Source organism: Coloeus monedula (assembly GCF_965178545.1).
Source record: "Coloeus monedula genome assembly, chromosome: 7".
NCBI classification, from domain to species: domain Eukaryota; kingdom Metazoa; phylum Chordata; class Aves; order Passeriformes; family Corvidae; genus Coloeus; species Coloeus monedula.
In genome coordinates, this window is record NC_138787.1 from 33,668,096 (window position 1) to 33,684,731 (window position 16,636).

At 40.0% G+C, this 16,636-nt stretch overlaps 1 protein-coding gene across 1 annotated transcript in view; it reads right to left on the minus strand.

Annotated features, from left to right (window-relative positions):
- The window catches only part of NCKAP5 (NCK associated protein 5), a gene marked incomplete at both ends in the record, with an annotated part of 331,674 nt that extends 319,862 nt beyond the window's left edge, over nt 1–11,812 (minus strand). The window contains one exon of the mRNA XM_082284641.1: nt 11,744–11,812. Coding sequence (XP_082140767.1) covers nt 11,744–11,812 — 69 coding nt within the window. The remainder of the gene's footprint in view (nt 1–11,743) is intronic.
- Nucleotides 11,813–16,636: the final 4,824 nt, after the last annotated feature.

Consider the following 16,636-nt stretch of genomic DNA (forward strand, 5'->3'; position numbering starts at 1 on the left):
TTCAGTAAAGATATTCAGGAATTTTCTGTAGACTACTCCAGAGGAGACTGCAGTTTCCACAACAAAAATCAGAATTTTTGAAGGGCAGTGACAATATAATTCTGAAAAAATAATACATTTCCTTTAGGATAACAGAAAATGTTTAATTTCTAGGGACAATTTACATGAATCTAATGCACACACACACACACCCCTTCCTGCTGTGAGTCAGAAGGTTTCTGTTTGCACACTCAAGCATGGTGTGTTTAAGGCCATGAAAGATGCAACAAAGATGGGAAGAAAGTTAATTCAGTTTAAGAGGAGATATTTTCCACATTTATTTATAAATAAAAATAAACAAAATTTTAGTTGAAACCAAAATGTCAAAGCATTGAAGCAAATTTCCTGGGATGGAAATACCTGTTCTGTCCCAGTCTAATGTCCCAATCTGAGAGGAATTCTGCATTGCAGCTCTCAGAGTCATTTGATTCAAGCACATCTCTTCCAGGAAAGGTCTTTAATGAACAGGTATATTTCAATCTACTTACAAAGCAATAGAAACAAAAGAATTGTCATCAACAGTCAAATCTTGCTCTTTTTGACAAGGACTGCAATTTATGCCATAAAAACTTTGAAAGAAGTTGGGAATTAAATTGTACTTCAAAAAATTCTTTCAATACACTGTGTAATAAATAGTACACTGAAGACAAAAACAGATTGGCAGGATTTTGGAGAGCAATGTCCCATATTATTACATCACCAAAGACACATTGGAGCCTTCTGAACAGTTACACGTTTGTCTGGGATTCAGTGCAAGAAACCACTACCCTGAAACCTAATCATATTATGAGTTATCTTTGCCAAAACTCATAAATTCAAGCACAGAGAAAACATATTGGGTGTCTGGAAACAGTGGAGGTAATTTTTCCCTTCAGACCTACTAGAGATTTTCACTATAGTGAAAAACTCTAAGGTATCATTATAGAAATAAGTTGGGAAACTGTTTCCCAGCCAAAATTACTTGGATCTGCTTTAAATGCGAGGAAAAATACCCACTGAAATCATAAAAACTCTCTGGATTTACACTGTTAGCTTCCCATAAAGCCAGCTGTTGATGCCCAATTGTTTTAAATGCCTTGCAATGATCCCAGCTCATTTCCTATCTGGGTCACACAAGGCCCTAAAAGCCAAAGCACACATGCAGGCTCAGGGGTGCAGGAGCAGAGGCAGGAACAAGCTGCCAGCAGAGCCATTCCCAGCAATTAGAGCTCGACAAGCACCTACAGACTCCCTAGAACAGAAAAATATCTGGAATTGGGGTACCTACCCTCAAATGTCCCTGCCTCCAGGGGTCCCGAGCAAAAGACATATTTACACTGCAGAGTTTTGCATGGCTCTCTTGACAGCACAAAGCAGAACATTTTCCATGTGGAAGACTTAGCCAGTTCTTTGGCAGCTTGGTTTTTAATGAGGAAACACTTATTCCACAAAGGCAAAACACACTGTGATTTAACTGAAATTTTCAGTAAGGCACACTTTATCTAAAGATCAAAACTGTAAACTCGTGAAGCAAAACATTGTACATCACCAGTTTTAGTGTGCATCATCTATCATAGCTATAGAATTAAATGAGCAAGGAAACAAACAAAAAATATATATATAAAAGAACAAAAGAAAATAATATTTATATATTTATATATTATATTAAGAAAACCAGAATTTTCCAGGTGGAATTAAAGTATAAAAACCTCAAAATTTTTAACATGCTCTCAAAATACTGGTTTGCAAAAAGAGCTGTAGCTTTGATTTGAGGTTATCTCACATTCACCTTGAGCAAGTGGACAAAAGTAGCAAAATTCAAGACCATACCTATTTGTAAAACAAAACTCAAGAAATGTCAAAAAATGCCTACATATCTTTTTGCAAAGATTTTTTTTATTCCCTTTGTATATTGGCATGCTCACAAGCCTGTGAAAAGAAATTTAGAATCTTCCATGGATGCAACAATATTCAAAAGAGGACATTTGAGAGGATGCCATGACTGACCTAGTGGGGGGTAGATTCACTATTCATCCTTGGTCTTGCAGGGTAGAGAGTTATATCAACACTATAAAACAACACAGGGCATAATTTTTCCTTTCTTTTCTCCCTAGGATTGTATTCAAGTGGAATCAGGCAACTGGGAGAGACAGAGGAGACTTGTGCTTCTCAGGATATGTGCTATGTTTAATTGCTGAAGGCATGAAGCATTTTAAAAGGTTTGTCAATAAAATCCCTATTTAGTTAACCCCAATCTCTTCAGATCTCTTGTTACAGGCAGCCTTCTGCTCTTAACATCTGGGCAGGCAAAGCCTCCAATTACACTGCTGCATTTGGTAGCTTACCAGATCTAGAGAAGGGTCCCCAGAATATCCATTTCCCTTGGTAGCTGCTTATCCCTGGCTAGTCGGATGATGCGCAGCCTTCGTGCCACGGGAGGCACGTAATCGCGTGGCACACACCCAGCGGGTGCGCGCACTCCCGTTAAAGCCAAAGCTCTCCGTGACCTCCCCTCTTCTGGGGCTGCACTTACATCTGTCACAGCTCTACTCTCTAATTGGTGGGGCAGGGCAAAGGGAGAGAGCAGCCTGAGATCGCAGCCAGGAGCCGATCACACCACTCGAGCTCCTCTCCCCTGCGTGCAGCCTGGTCCTTCAGGGAAAAAGGCAGGAGCAGGCAGGAGGCTGCTGAGGTGGCTCTGGACCAGAGGGAAGGCACCTGCCAGCTCCTCCCAAAAACCCCAGGGACCTGGTGTGCACGCTACAAATCATCAAACTCATCCAAATCAAGACATGGGGCTCCATCCAAAATAAAGATCCACTAGCAATCAAACAGCTCCACAGCAATTTTTCTCCTTAGTATGTCCCAAATATTGAAGAAAACCAAGTTTCAGCACAGTTGTCTCCCCTACATCAAGATAAAACTATGACTTTTTTTCTTCCAAGCCTTGGCATCTGCAACTATAAATTACCACAAACTTCACAAAGTTCAGCTTCTGGAGTCTTTCAACTTAAACACTTAACACCATTTCTTTTTGTAACACCCAGCTTTTGTATTGTACTCTGCTGAACTTTCCTTCCTGAATAAATCTCAAAATTTATGCATTTATCTCTTGCTTTTTCCTTCATTTTCATTTTTAGTTCCTCCTCTGCAGCTAAATCAGTGTCTTTAAAAGCTTATTAGGAGTTGTTGAGAATTTAATATTTTAATGTCGAAAGTCTGACAGCAAAATTACTGAGATTCTGTAGCAACATAGGCCAATTTTCCAACTCTTTTAGAAGGCAACAGAATATCATTGCCCTCTGTTTGTTCCCAGTCCATCTGCCAGCTAATTTGCAGGCACAAGTAAAACCATCTTTTCTGTTCTCTGTACTTACTTTTCCTTTACTTTTGCATCCAGTTCTGTAACAATGAACAAGGGTAGATCAGCTGCATAAATTTCTCTTAAAGATTCTATTTTAACCTTCGAGCCTTGTGTTTGTCACTTTAAGTTTATGTGCCAAAGACATGAGAGAGCAAAAGCCAGCAGTTTGTCAAAGCATGATCTCTGGGGACGTGGGTACTGTTTCAGCTGTCACCATTTCACCCTATACACCTATTGATGTAACTTTTGATGTGCAGCAACAAATGGTAAACAATTCTTCTCTCAGAGAAAACTTCTGCCTGTGTTGCAGTCAGTGCTTTTGATCAATAAACCATTGAGGTATCTTCCAGCAGGAATGTTATTCAAAGTGTTGCTCAGGAACAACATGCTCCATGCACTATTTGTTTTCAGTGCTGTGAGCTTTTTATTTCTATTCTCTCTTCAAGCATCTTTCTATTGCTCACTGTTTATCCACATCTTCAGTTCCTGAAAAGGATCACTGGTTTCTCTTGGTGTAAGCTTTAATTAAAGCAATAGGTCACTCTCTGTATCACCCCAAGCACAAAATTCGGTTCTTTCTGTGGCACTGGTACCTCACAGGATCATTTCTTCATGTTAGACCCTATACTCACATCTTCTAACATAATTCCCTGGGTTCACTGAGCCCTCTTGAACTCACAGCCCCTCGATTTCTTAGTTATGATGTAAGGTTTGCCAGGCTGCTCCAGAGCTTATAAATGGCACTCACAGTAACTAACTGCTGTCAGGATAGCCAGTGCTTTACACACTTCATTTTCAAACCCCTCTTCTGCAAATACAATCCAAACCAGCCATCTCCACCACTGCTACATGGAAGTGCCATCATCCGTCTGTCTTGGTATAACTAGTGCCTTTATGCTCTTTATCCAAGCTGAAGTAGATTCTACTCCTAGTACCCTAGATGTCCTGCTGTGTTGGTAAGTGACGTCCTCAAATCCATGCAGACCACAGTCTCCCACATTTTTAGTATTACTGGTATGTTAATATAAAGCCTAAACACTGCTGTGCCCTGTCAGTGGTTTCTCTCTTCTCCTCACTCACTTCTCCCCAGTTTCTGCTGTAAACTGACCCATTTAGATGGCTCTTTTCTTCTGCCTAACACACCAGAGCTCTTGTCTGAATTTTCACTTTATTAAAAATGCAAATGCAGAGTAGTCTGTGCTCTCTGCACTACATTTATAGAGAGTTCTGTTTTCTCAGAGTCCAGGCATTAAAGGCCCTGGGTGTGCACCACAGAATCTTTCTTCTGTTTAGACAGCTTTTACACACTCTACCCACACTGAGATTTTCTTTTTCTACAAAGTTCCAGTCAGATTCCAGAACTGTCTATTATGCAGACAGCTGATAGCACTTCATTTGCCTGGTCTCTGGAACAGACATCTTTACTGACAGATTTGCAGAATAGTGTGATACTAACCTTGCCCTGAGGAAGATGCAGAGGGGTTGGAACAAGATGATCTTTATGATCCCTTCCAACCCAAACCATGGCATAATTCTATGAATAATTATTTCTTAGAATTCCATTTACTGAGCCCTTATGTCAGTTTCATATCTTATGGTTTTCTCCACGAATGTGCAAACCTTCACCTATGCAGTTAGTCACACAACCTCTGCTTCACTGCTGTTCTTCCCTGTATTCTGTCTTCTACCTCAAAACTCCCCACTTGTCACCTTTATTAAACTGTTCTCCTTGACTTACACTCCCACTGGATGCACTGGATGTTATGAACGCTTTATCTCACCTCTGAAACACGCTGAAAACTCTTTGTTTGAGGCTCATATTCTGGGTTCATTTTCCAGTGCTGAACCATACTTTTGCAGTGCCGCATTAAACCCTTGGCAAAGGCTTTTCTGTGACGGTGTACCCAGCTGAACAAAATCCTGAATTATAAATTAGCACACAATTCAAAACCCAAGTTTTGAGAGGACTGAAAATACTCCAGAGGAGTATTGCTAAGGAATTTGGCAGCAGTTTTTAGGTGGAAAAAAATATTCAGGCTACAAAAGTTAGAACATTAGCTGACATCTGACAAGGCAATACTTTTAATGCCACCTTTCATTTCAAAATGCTGCATTATGTTATGTTGCACGGTGATGTCAGACACACTGTGAATGTCACAGTCAAGTAGCAAAAAAAATAGTCAGGGCTATTCCCTTTGCTGAATTTAATTCCCAGATACGAAGGGTTCACCTTCTGCCTTGCTGCTGCAGCACTTTTCACAGCTCTGCTACAGCGTCATGTTTTCTGTGACACCTTTCATCTGAAGATATCAAAGCAAGCCACAGACTCACACTAATAACAGACTATTCCTGGAATACTTACAAGGTAAGAAATTACTATAAAGCCCAATTTATTGATGAGAAAATTGAATCAGAGTTTTGTTAACGAGAAAACGGAATTAGAAATTTATTAAACTGAGCTAGGAATTGATTAGAGGTGACAGATGACAGACTTAACCCCTGAATTCCTGGCTCCTAGCCCCAGATATCACATGCACAGTTCTCAGCAGTCTCCAACTGAACTCAGTGTTTTTGCCCATGACTCCAACCCAGCTGCAGGCAGATGAAGGTATTCCTCCCACGCCCCAGAGCAATTCATTACATTACACTCTACCCTTATTGCAACAAAGTGGTGCCATTAAAGCCCATCCTACAGAGCCCCACAGGAGTGTGTGACCAGAATGAAAGCAGCAGGGCACAGTTCACGAGCCACCAGTGAAGCACTTTACCACAACTTGCTTTCAGAAGTAAAAGCCTCATTTTAAATAAAACAAAAACTTCTGCTTTGATAAATGGTGGCTGCTTCAAAAAGATATTCTGTTCTCAAAGCTCCCCAGCTAAATGCCACCACAGCTGTAAGGGCCAACCACGTGTGTAGTCAGGCTGGGAATTATCCACATAAATAAAGAGCACAGCTTGAAACATTGACTTTTTCCTGATCAAAAGGGCCTGGGAGGCAACTGGACAGTTTGGATCAGGCAAAGGATAGGGCTTTTATTATTTTCAAAGAACACCCCAGTGAATAGAGTAGCCAATGTGGCCCTGGTGGCAGTGATATGTTCTAACACTCCCCTCATCCCACACAAATTACTTAGAAGCTTGGCTTTGGGTCTATTTACGGTTTGGGGTTTTTCCATTTTTCTTTTTGTTTAAGAACTTTTGTAGGGAAAACCTGAAATACAATCAATCCTTTCATGAGGCTTTTTAATATCATTGCCTGTCTGAGATACCTCCCTCACATACCAAATAATAAATTGAAAATATTAACAAAGAAATCTTCTCATATGTCTTCGTTTTACCCATATTAAGAAAATAAGTGCCTAAATTCTGTCAAAGTACTTTTTTTTATTTTACTATGAATTTTCATGTTAATTTCCTTTGTATGTTTCAGTCTGAAATGAATAAAGAACACAAAAATCCCTTTCCTTTCCTGTTTTTATTTCTTTCACTAGTTATTTTCAACTACATATGCTTAAATGCAAGATTCAACAGGAAAAAAATCATGGAAAAAAAAAATCAAACTCATGAAATATTCACACTCTTACATTTTGTAAAGCTGTTCTATTTAACCAAACCTAAAGGGTTTAAGCCACATTATAAAGCCAAATGTTCTTCAGAAAGAGGTATTTATCTTTTAACAGAAAACAATCTGACATGGGTGTTATGTGACAGCTAAGCAATGTATTCCAAATAAATACACTCCTTCAATATTTTGAATTTTGCAATTTGTTTTCATGCTAAACAGAAGTACTGTGGCAATAACAGCAATAACTTTGGTCTTGACTTCTTGAACAGCAATCCAGAAGGACACAGAGTTCTACCTTGTTCTTCAACTGTTGTCTATCTTATCATCCTATGACCACATATACAATAAAATGTATAACCTTTACTAATGTCATAAAAACATGGCAGATGCAGATATGTTATTTAAAACAAAAAAGATTCAGAGACAATCTTTAGTTCTATCTCAAACCAGTTTGATTTCCAGACTTGTGGTGTTTTGATTGGAATCAGTTTGCAAAAGAAAACGTTATAAATTCAAAATGCAGTAGCATCACTTGTACAACAGATGAGACAATAAGGTAGTATAAAACTATATTGAAACTGTAAAAGATATATCCACCCTGGGTGGTATGTTTTGGCTTTTAAATGTCAGGCAGAAATTACAAAGATATTATTTTCTATAACTGATCTCATAGGATTACCTGGGAGAATTGTTATGAAGTTAATATGTTCGAAATTTTTTACCTGAATACAAAGCTATGAAACATCAATGTCACTGCAGGCTCACCTGCTTTGCCTGCAAATGTAAATGAGTGGGTGTATAATAAATCTCCAGCATGTTGCCAATATGGGAAACCCACAGAGCAGTAACAGCCATTGGCTAGACTGGAGATTTCTGGAATACCACCTGTGATATAATGACTAAAAGTTGATAGGGATCTAATTTAATTGAAGCTAACAGCAAGATGTCCCTTTGACCTGGGCAGCAGTACTAGCAATTCCTCTGGCTTTTCTTAACAGTGGTAGGATTCTGGAGCTTGTTAAACTGCATGGTTTCAAACTACTAACTTCCAGTAAAGCATTAATCATCACTCACTAAAAAAATGTGCCCTATGAAGCACATTTTATGAACATATTTTTGTACCTATCTTTTTAAATTTTAAAACATTTATTTGCCCTCATTGTAAAGCTTATTCCCCCAAGACACCATCTGCAAGGGGTAGAGTAGTATAGGAAACAAAACTGAACCCATCTCCTTTAGCTGAGTGATCAAAAAGTAGTCACTGTGCCTGTAGTGTAGGGAAAAGAGTTTTAATTTGTACAAAATTTCTCCCTGTTTGAAGGATGTCCCTAAGATGGATCTTTTTATCTGAAGCCTGAAAATCATTGTTTGATGAGGCAGGCCTGAACACAAACCACTGATGAAATTTACAGTCATATTTTGAAGGCCCAGATCCATATTCTAAGGGAGAGAGAAATCATATCTTTTCTTCAGAAACACCTCTTTCCTTTTCTCATTCTTCCATCAAATACCATTGTAGCTTCTATGTTCAGAGTCTAAGAGATGAGGAAGGAAGAGGAAATTTTTTGTTGTTTTAAACATCACTATGCAATACTTGTAGATTAAATCATGGAAAAAAATTTCAGATTACAATCTGATGCAGATGGGAAAAGCAGCAGAGCCAGGCAGGGTGAGGAATGGTATCAGAAACACCTATTTGTATCTCATGGTCCAGAGTGCAAAAGTAGAAACATATTTTCTTTAAATACCCAGAAATTAGAATCCTTTCTGAGATATGATAAACTCTCCATCAAACAGGGAGAAGCTGGATTCGAGAGAATCAAGGGCAGATTCCCCAAGTAGAGTGTCCAATCCTGAATGCCTGAGAGGTTAAACACAAAACCTTTGGGAAGGGAGAGGACAAGAGAGACCTAAGAACTTACACAAGCAGGGGACTGGACTAAAGCACAATGTTCAAACAGAATTTGGTGATACAAGGGTAAAGAAGAAAGACATATATGAAGGCAACAATTAAGAGAAGGTATGATAGAACAGGAATTTGGGGACAACAAGGGGAATACAAAGAGCTTTGCCTTTCCCAGTTCAATTTCATGGAGTCACAAGGCATCTATGTGACTTAACTACCAGGCTGCCAAAGGCACTTGAATCTCAGAACATCTCTTCCAGTTTGTTACGAAATAGTAACTAGGAGTAGACAACAAAGTACTCAAAAGTTTCTAATTAAACATATGGATGACACTCTCTGATCCAGTTACACATATCTGACTCAGTAAAAAGCTTCACAGACCCAGACCTGTAACACCCCAGTACAGCAAATGGATGTGTGCACTGAGAAACTTGACAGGTGACACAACCTGTAAGTGCCATTTGTAGCAGAAGACATTGTTTTACACCTGGGTGATGACAGCATGATGGGTTTATATGCACAAAATATTGAAGTATTGCAATATTTCTTTCCCTCAACACGTTTTCTTCAACACTTTCACACCAATGTGGGTTAGTCAGCCACGGAACTTCAGCTGCCTCATGTTGGCACTAACTCACTGACCTCAAGCCAGTGCTTGAAGACTGAGTTCAGCTATGTGGAGTCTCCCACCCTACTTACCACTTACTGAAGATCAGAGAGAGAGCATTACCATCCCATACAGCCTCTCTGTTTTTCCTCCAATCAAATCCTCATGGGTGTTTTGATATGCACATGGCACTGATTATAGCACAAAGCACTTTGGATGGTGTCGCGCACACAGTATTTCCTATGTCACTGGCAAATGTCTGTCTATACTCTCTCCTTACTGACAGGGAAGGTTAAGAATTAGACATGGTACCCTATCTTGGCTATAAATCAAATTCAAATTTGCAGGAGGTGGGACTGGAAGCCAGAAATAGCTGGTTCCTTGTTTCCATCCACCCAGCAGACCACACAGTCACCAGAGGGAAATGAAAGTTTCTATCTTAATACATTTAGTAAAGGCTAAATCTAGTCCATCAGTGAAAACATTCAGGGGAATACTATTGATTTCCCACACTAAGCAATATCTTTATATAAAATTCACAACTGCTAGCATTTCCCTTAGCTTTCCAGTACCCAGTTTCTGTGAGTATTCTTTTCTCCAAATAAACATTGACAGTCTGTGGTTGATTGCTTGGATCACAGCAGTGTATTTTAGCTGCAGGATTTAGGCTGGAGTCTCTTTCGGGGGTGTGCATGCCTAGAACTAAAAACAGAGGTTTAGGCCCAGGGACTAAACAGACTTCTGAGCCTACAAAAACTTTTTAGATTTTGTTTGTCTCTGGGTGTATTACATAAAGTTGTGAGTTCATACCAAACCTACCTCCTCTGCCCACAAACTAGAAAGAGTTTTAAAGTGCTGGGAGCACAACCTGACCTGCGGAGTGCATGCAAGCCCAGAGAGCAGGTTTTGTTGCAGACTGAACAACCCGAAAACAGTCACGTCTCAGTATCAGAGGCCTGAGCTGCATGGCCTGAACAGGGGCAGCTTAAATAGCTCTTCCTTAGGGTTCTGAGCAGCTCAGAGTCTGAGAGAGAACTCTCTATTCTTCTCTACTTTTATTTCTCTCCAATTAATTATATTTTTCAAAACAAAGGGATGTAATTCATCAGCATTAGAAACGGTGCCAAGAAAAGGACAGACCCTTTTTTAAACATTCTCTTCACATTTCTTCACTGGCCAACTGACATTACCCGAGACGTGCCTTGTAGCTAAGGCCCGAGGGAGAAGAGCAGAGTCCTTGAAGGAGTGGAAACCTGGGAAGGTGGAACTGCTCTGCTGACCCCAATAAAGAACACAGCAGGTGAATGAAGAGTGTCAGTGGATAGACTGAAACCTGCTGAGTCCATGTTCACTGCTATTAACACATCAGTGGGCTTTATACTTTGGGGGGAAACAAAGCCCAAACCACAATTTTAGCAGAAGAAGAAGGAAACGACATAGCTGTAATGATGTGTAAAATTCAGGTAATGGGGTTAGCACAGGTGTGGCATTGCAGGGAAAAGGGCATTGGGGTCCCACAGTCACTACCTCTGTGTCAGAAGACCACCTATGAATGTTAAAGAGATGGCACAGGTTTCCTTGGATCTCTCAGCTTTGCCTGTTTCAGTATTTGCAGACTGCCATGCTGAGTACCTGACATGGACACTCTTATCCTCATACACATCTCTTCAGCATCTATGAGCATTTTCTTGTCAGGTATCTATAACACAATTCTAAAAACTCCTTGTTTGTCTCAGTCATCCTTTGAAATTATTAACTAAAAATAAATCTAGAATACAATCTCCAATGAATTTAAATCCTAGGTACAGCAAAAGCAATTGTTTTATAGCATGGAGCATTTTTGCTTCTCTTTCAGTATATATTACAGTAGTTTATACATTTGCTATGGTGAACACATTTTTCCTGATATCCTGATAAATATTTCTGACTAGAGGACCTCAGCTACTTACAGCTCTCATATGCTAAGTATGAAGCAATACAGGCTGATCCCACAGGAGCTGTGCAGTATTTTAATTACAAGTTTGTGATAATTGTCTGGATTCCTTCCTTGTGTAAATCCAGTGAAGGGACATGTTTCCATATGATGACAAGTTTCTACCTAGCATTTTATAAAATTCCTCCAGTACTTTTTCTCTGGAGAATCTGAATAAACACAAAATGTTGTGATATTTTGATGAAGAGATAAACACCTTTAACATACATGTAATTGCGAGTATTGCCTCTTAACAACTAAAGCTTTATGACAAGATATATTCATTAAATGCAGTAAATATTCATTCTTACCACAAGACTGCTGTCCAGAGAAAGTCTTTTCCCAAATTCCCTTTTCTGTAGCTGTCTTTTTTTCTCCATAGCTGAGGTTATTTTTTTTTCCTTTTGATCGACTAGAAATACCAGGCTGCTTTCAGCATCACTGAAAAAAAAAAAAGTAAAACATTTAAACACATATTTCAATATCTTACTTAACAGTTACTGTCTTTCATCATTAACTTTGTAATAACCCAGCAGCTAATGACTTTGTGTTTCTAGTACACTATGTTCCAGGAACAAATTTTCTGTGCCAAAAAATCTAAACTCTCCAAACAGAAACATTACCAATATATTTGGGTCGCGTCTCAAAGGAAGAAAAAAAAAAATCTGCTACAACTCTCTTTATCAATACATCCATGTTTCCATGGTCTTTTTTGAAATGGGCTGAGAGCTGAATTTGCAGAGCCAATGATTTACCTGACATTGGGCAGGGGGAGGGAAACAGTTTGTTTCACATTAATTGCACTTCTCAGTAAGCCCTGCTTGTTGGCACATCTGTGCTGCCACTGTGATGTACAAATTTTGGACCCAATCCTAAAGAGTTCTAAGAGCTTTCAACTCCCATTATCCTTAACGAAAGACAAACGCCCTCAGCAGTTTCCTTAGATTTTTAAGGTCAAAGATTCTGCTGTGATAATCAGACAGTCCTACTGCCTGTACAGTACAGCCAGGGAATTCAGACCACAAAGCTTCCACAGAGAGAATTAATCTTTCCTCTTTCATAGGGCTTGGTAAGTCCTGGCCAGTGGTTTCTACTAAAACCAAGCCACAGTTTACAAGTAACAACTACCCATTCTCCTCGTAAATGTTCACCCTGCCATATGTATCTGGAAGTTTCAGCTTGTATATTAAGATAATATTTATTTGTGATACAGAAATATGGGCAAAATTAATGAATTTATTCAGAATATACAGAAAGTAGTAGAATGATAACAGATATCAGAGTCTAGCCTAAATTAAGGCAGGCAGATGTGCTCATACAGAACCAAGAACAGAAGTTATCTCCTGCATCTCATAGTGACTGTATTTACTCTATCAGAGTCTCACTAACTGAAAAAACAAGACTTGGTAAAAGGAAAGGATCTGTGTGTTTCCAATTCTTTCTGCTTGTTATGAACATCACCTTGGGTCACACATAGCCAGGTGATGCACAGATACCTCTGCTATAGGGTAGCACAGCTGGCATTCCCAAAAGCAGCCTTGCACATGCTCTCCAAACACATTTGCATGCCTGTGGATAGACTTCTCACGCACCTGTGAACGATCCCATCTGTCGCTGTGGGGGTATCAAGCGGATAAAACCATCACAGCTCTTTCCTCAAGTTGACCCTGAATGCTCTGCCATAAGGGCACACAGGGGCCTGAACGTGGGCCAAGCACAGGCCGCCTGCAAGGAGAACAGGATGCTCCAGGCTCAGCCTCTGAAGCCAGCTGGAATTCAGAGGGCTCCCAGAGGCACACACACTGGGATCACCAGGTACGCTGTGGGCACCACACTAGGACTGCTCTTTGAAAGCACTTCCCATGGGGAAGCTGTGAGTGCTCCAGCTACCAAACCATCCAGTGTTGAATTCAGCCTTCTGTTGAACGGCACTTCATGTCTCCTATGCTTCTTTTGTTCTTGTGGTTTATACTTATGCAAGACCAGAATTCAGGTCATTCTCCCAAACAGATAAAAATTAACCTCTCTGTATATTCACCTAAGGAACACATGCAGTGAGAACACATACTTGCAATGGTGGGAAAAGCTGCTATTGCACTGTAATCACTGCTACCTTGTGAGGTTTTCTTCAGGTTTACCTGTAAGCCCTTGCTTGCTTTCTTTTGTAGTTCCAACCTAAAACTACACATGCTATTTAATTCAGTTAATAAGGAATCTCAATGATGTACTATCACATAATTCCCATTGTTTCCTGATTAGCGAGCAGAACACCACAATAGATTCAAACAAACACAGCAGCATTGCATGACACTGTTTGTGTGATTATGCCAGAAATTAGCAAAAGACCTTACGTAATCATTATATCATTCTCCTGAGCATGTATCATGCATGGAGAGCATGACTTCCACCAAGGGAGCCTTTGTTGAGCACAGAACCACTTAAGAATGAGTTAGTGAGAGCTACAGCTGGAGCCAGTAATCCCCATGGAAGGTCAAGTACTTAATATGAGTTAAGTGCCTGAAGTTTCCATCTGCAGATATTTGGTGGAACCACCCCAAATTCTAGTTTAGAAGTAAAACCAGGAAGGATTATTATTAATTATTCCTATGGTTTATATGTTGCCCTGGGCACTTGAAGTGGATTTACTGCCATACGTAGCACAGCACAAGGACCTACTCATGTACTGGTGCAACAACTCCAGACCTGCTGGCTCCACTCCTTCCCCCACATACACCATGGGAGCTCCTACCTCTCTGCATGTTACCTTTAGCAAGCTGTCACACATCAGTCTGAAGAGTTAACCACCTAGGGCTAAACACGCTTAAAGTTTTGAATTACAGGTAATTATCAGACAAGATAATACAATACATGTACCAACATATGTTGATGCCTCAAAGTACCCATCTCAGAAGGCCTTTAAAGAAAAACGATCATCAGAGTGAAGCACTTAAGAAAAACAGAACAAGTTTCCATCTTGGAATGGCCGTTTTTGTGCATCACACTGCTCGTCACAGAGGAAAAATGACCCTTCCAGGTAAATCTCTCTTCCTCTGAGACCAAACAAAAGATTAACAACAACTCAAAATGGAGCTAACACATCCACTGGGAAGCTCAGCAGAGGAGAACAGCAGCCCAGATGGATCAGTCTTGGAACACGAAAGTGCTGAGAAGCATTTTGCCCAACCAACAGAAATACTATTTTTGTGCTACCAAGAGAACAGACTATAGAAATTTACATGCCTTCCCTGACCAATTTGCTTGTCAATATGTTTACAGCAGAGACCCCAGTGCTCAGCATTCAGACCCTGAAAATCCCATTTAACTGAGTGGAACCCTGAACTATTGCAAAGTCACATCTGATTTATGGTGTCTTCACCCATACTGCACTCACACGTGCACATTTCCAAATCTTTGGGGGCACATCTTCTAGTCCTTTGTGCTGCAGGAAATGTTTCTGCTGTAGGACTCTTCCCTAAGGGATTATAGGGTTCATCTGTGTTGAGCATATGGGGGCAGGCACTGGGTTTAAAGCACTTGGCAATGAAGGCTGTATGCCCAAGAAGCATGTGGGGATCAGTCTAAGAGAATGCAGGTCCCAGATGTTTTCCCAGTGTCTTCCCAGGTTTGTGCTGAGCTCAGGGGAGAAGGTTTTGTATGGACAGAAAAAGCTCTCAGAGGAAGACCCAAGCATGATCTTACTTCAATAGGGTATTATCCTCCCTGCTCAGGAAGCCAGCAAGCCAGAGGCATCAGCTTGATTATATATCCCAAGGTGCAGTGTTTTTAGTACTCAGTACAAGAATGTTCATTACTTCAGGAGATGGCTTGAAAAGCATGCCCTGGAGAAACGGTGTGATTAACACAGAAAAGCAGTCTCTAAAATCTATGCAAGAAATTTCTTCGATTGTAATACCCTCTTCATTTCTAGTAGTAACAAAGGATGATTGATATATATTGCTTTAGCTGATGAAAACATACAACATTATATTCCTTGGATAAGCATCCGAGATATTTTCAGGCAGTTTGAAATGGCAGTCACATTTCAACAGAGCTATGCCAGCATATACTGTGTGCTAGTTCCCAGCTGGCATAACTGTTTGGTAACTGGAAATGGACTGTATTTATTTTTCTCTTACAAACATGTATAAATTTAACAGTTATGACACATGACAAAAGTGACAGCTCTGCAACCAGCACCGTTTTGTTTAAATTCAGGCCAGATACAATGCAGCCTCCTCACTCTTGGTTTTGCACAACTTAATGCTGCCAGAGGTAAAACACCCGTGGGGCAGCAAGGAATTCCCTCTCAGCAGCCAGCTTGTCCTTCCCAGGTGTTAACAAAAGGAGAGAATTTGTGATTTGTGGAAATCTAACTGTTGGGTAACCAAACGAGGTCAGAGTTATACAGTGATCACCTTTAAATGTGTTTTCTACTCTGTTAGCCCTGCTTCCTTGATGGCCAGATTTTAGACTGAGAGGAAACAACCAGAACTGGTATTATCCCTCAGCAAAGAGAGGAGGAGGAAAATGATATCACTGGCATAGGTCAGGAAGCAGCAATGAGAAAGTAAAGATTGTCATCAATGGAAATGTTAGTTAGAATGAACAGGTGACCTAAAGGTGAAATATTTTATATCTCATTATCAATCTGTGGAGTGATTCAGTTTCCTAGGAACCTAATTGAATTGAATTGAGTCTGTCATTTTGCAGCTGGGTTTCTTTTGCCAGTTCTGGTGTTAACACCAATGTGCATACACTGGCTTTTGTTGTGGTCTTCGCAGGGAAAGTACAATAAGTACAGTTCGTCAGGGCCTCTCAGAACTGGAAGGAAAAAAAGATTCCAGAATTAAGGAGTTGATATTTGCGTAACAGACCAATGTTCAGCTCTAGAAAATCACTACATTTATCTTGCTAGGCATAGGCCACTCAAAAAATACTAGGTTTATACGAAGCAATTTGATTATTTCCCTTGGTTTTTTGGTGGGGTTGGGTTTTTTCTTCCCCTAAAGGCAGAGTATTCAAACCATTCTGCCTAGTCATTACAAGGCAGCTGTGAACATGGTTTCATTTCCACATCCTTATCTCTCCCCATTGTGGTATGTAGCTTGGTCATGACTTTAAGTGACAAAGTAGAAAAATAGTTCCTAAATTCTCCTTTGAGTTGGTATTTCAAAATTCAATACTTGGGAAATAGAAAACTGCAG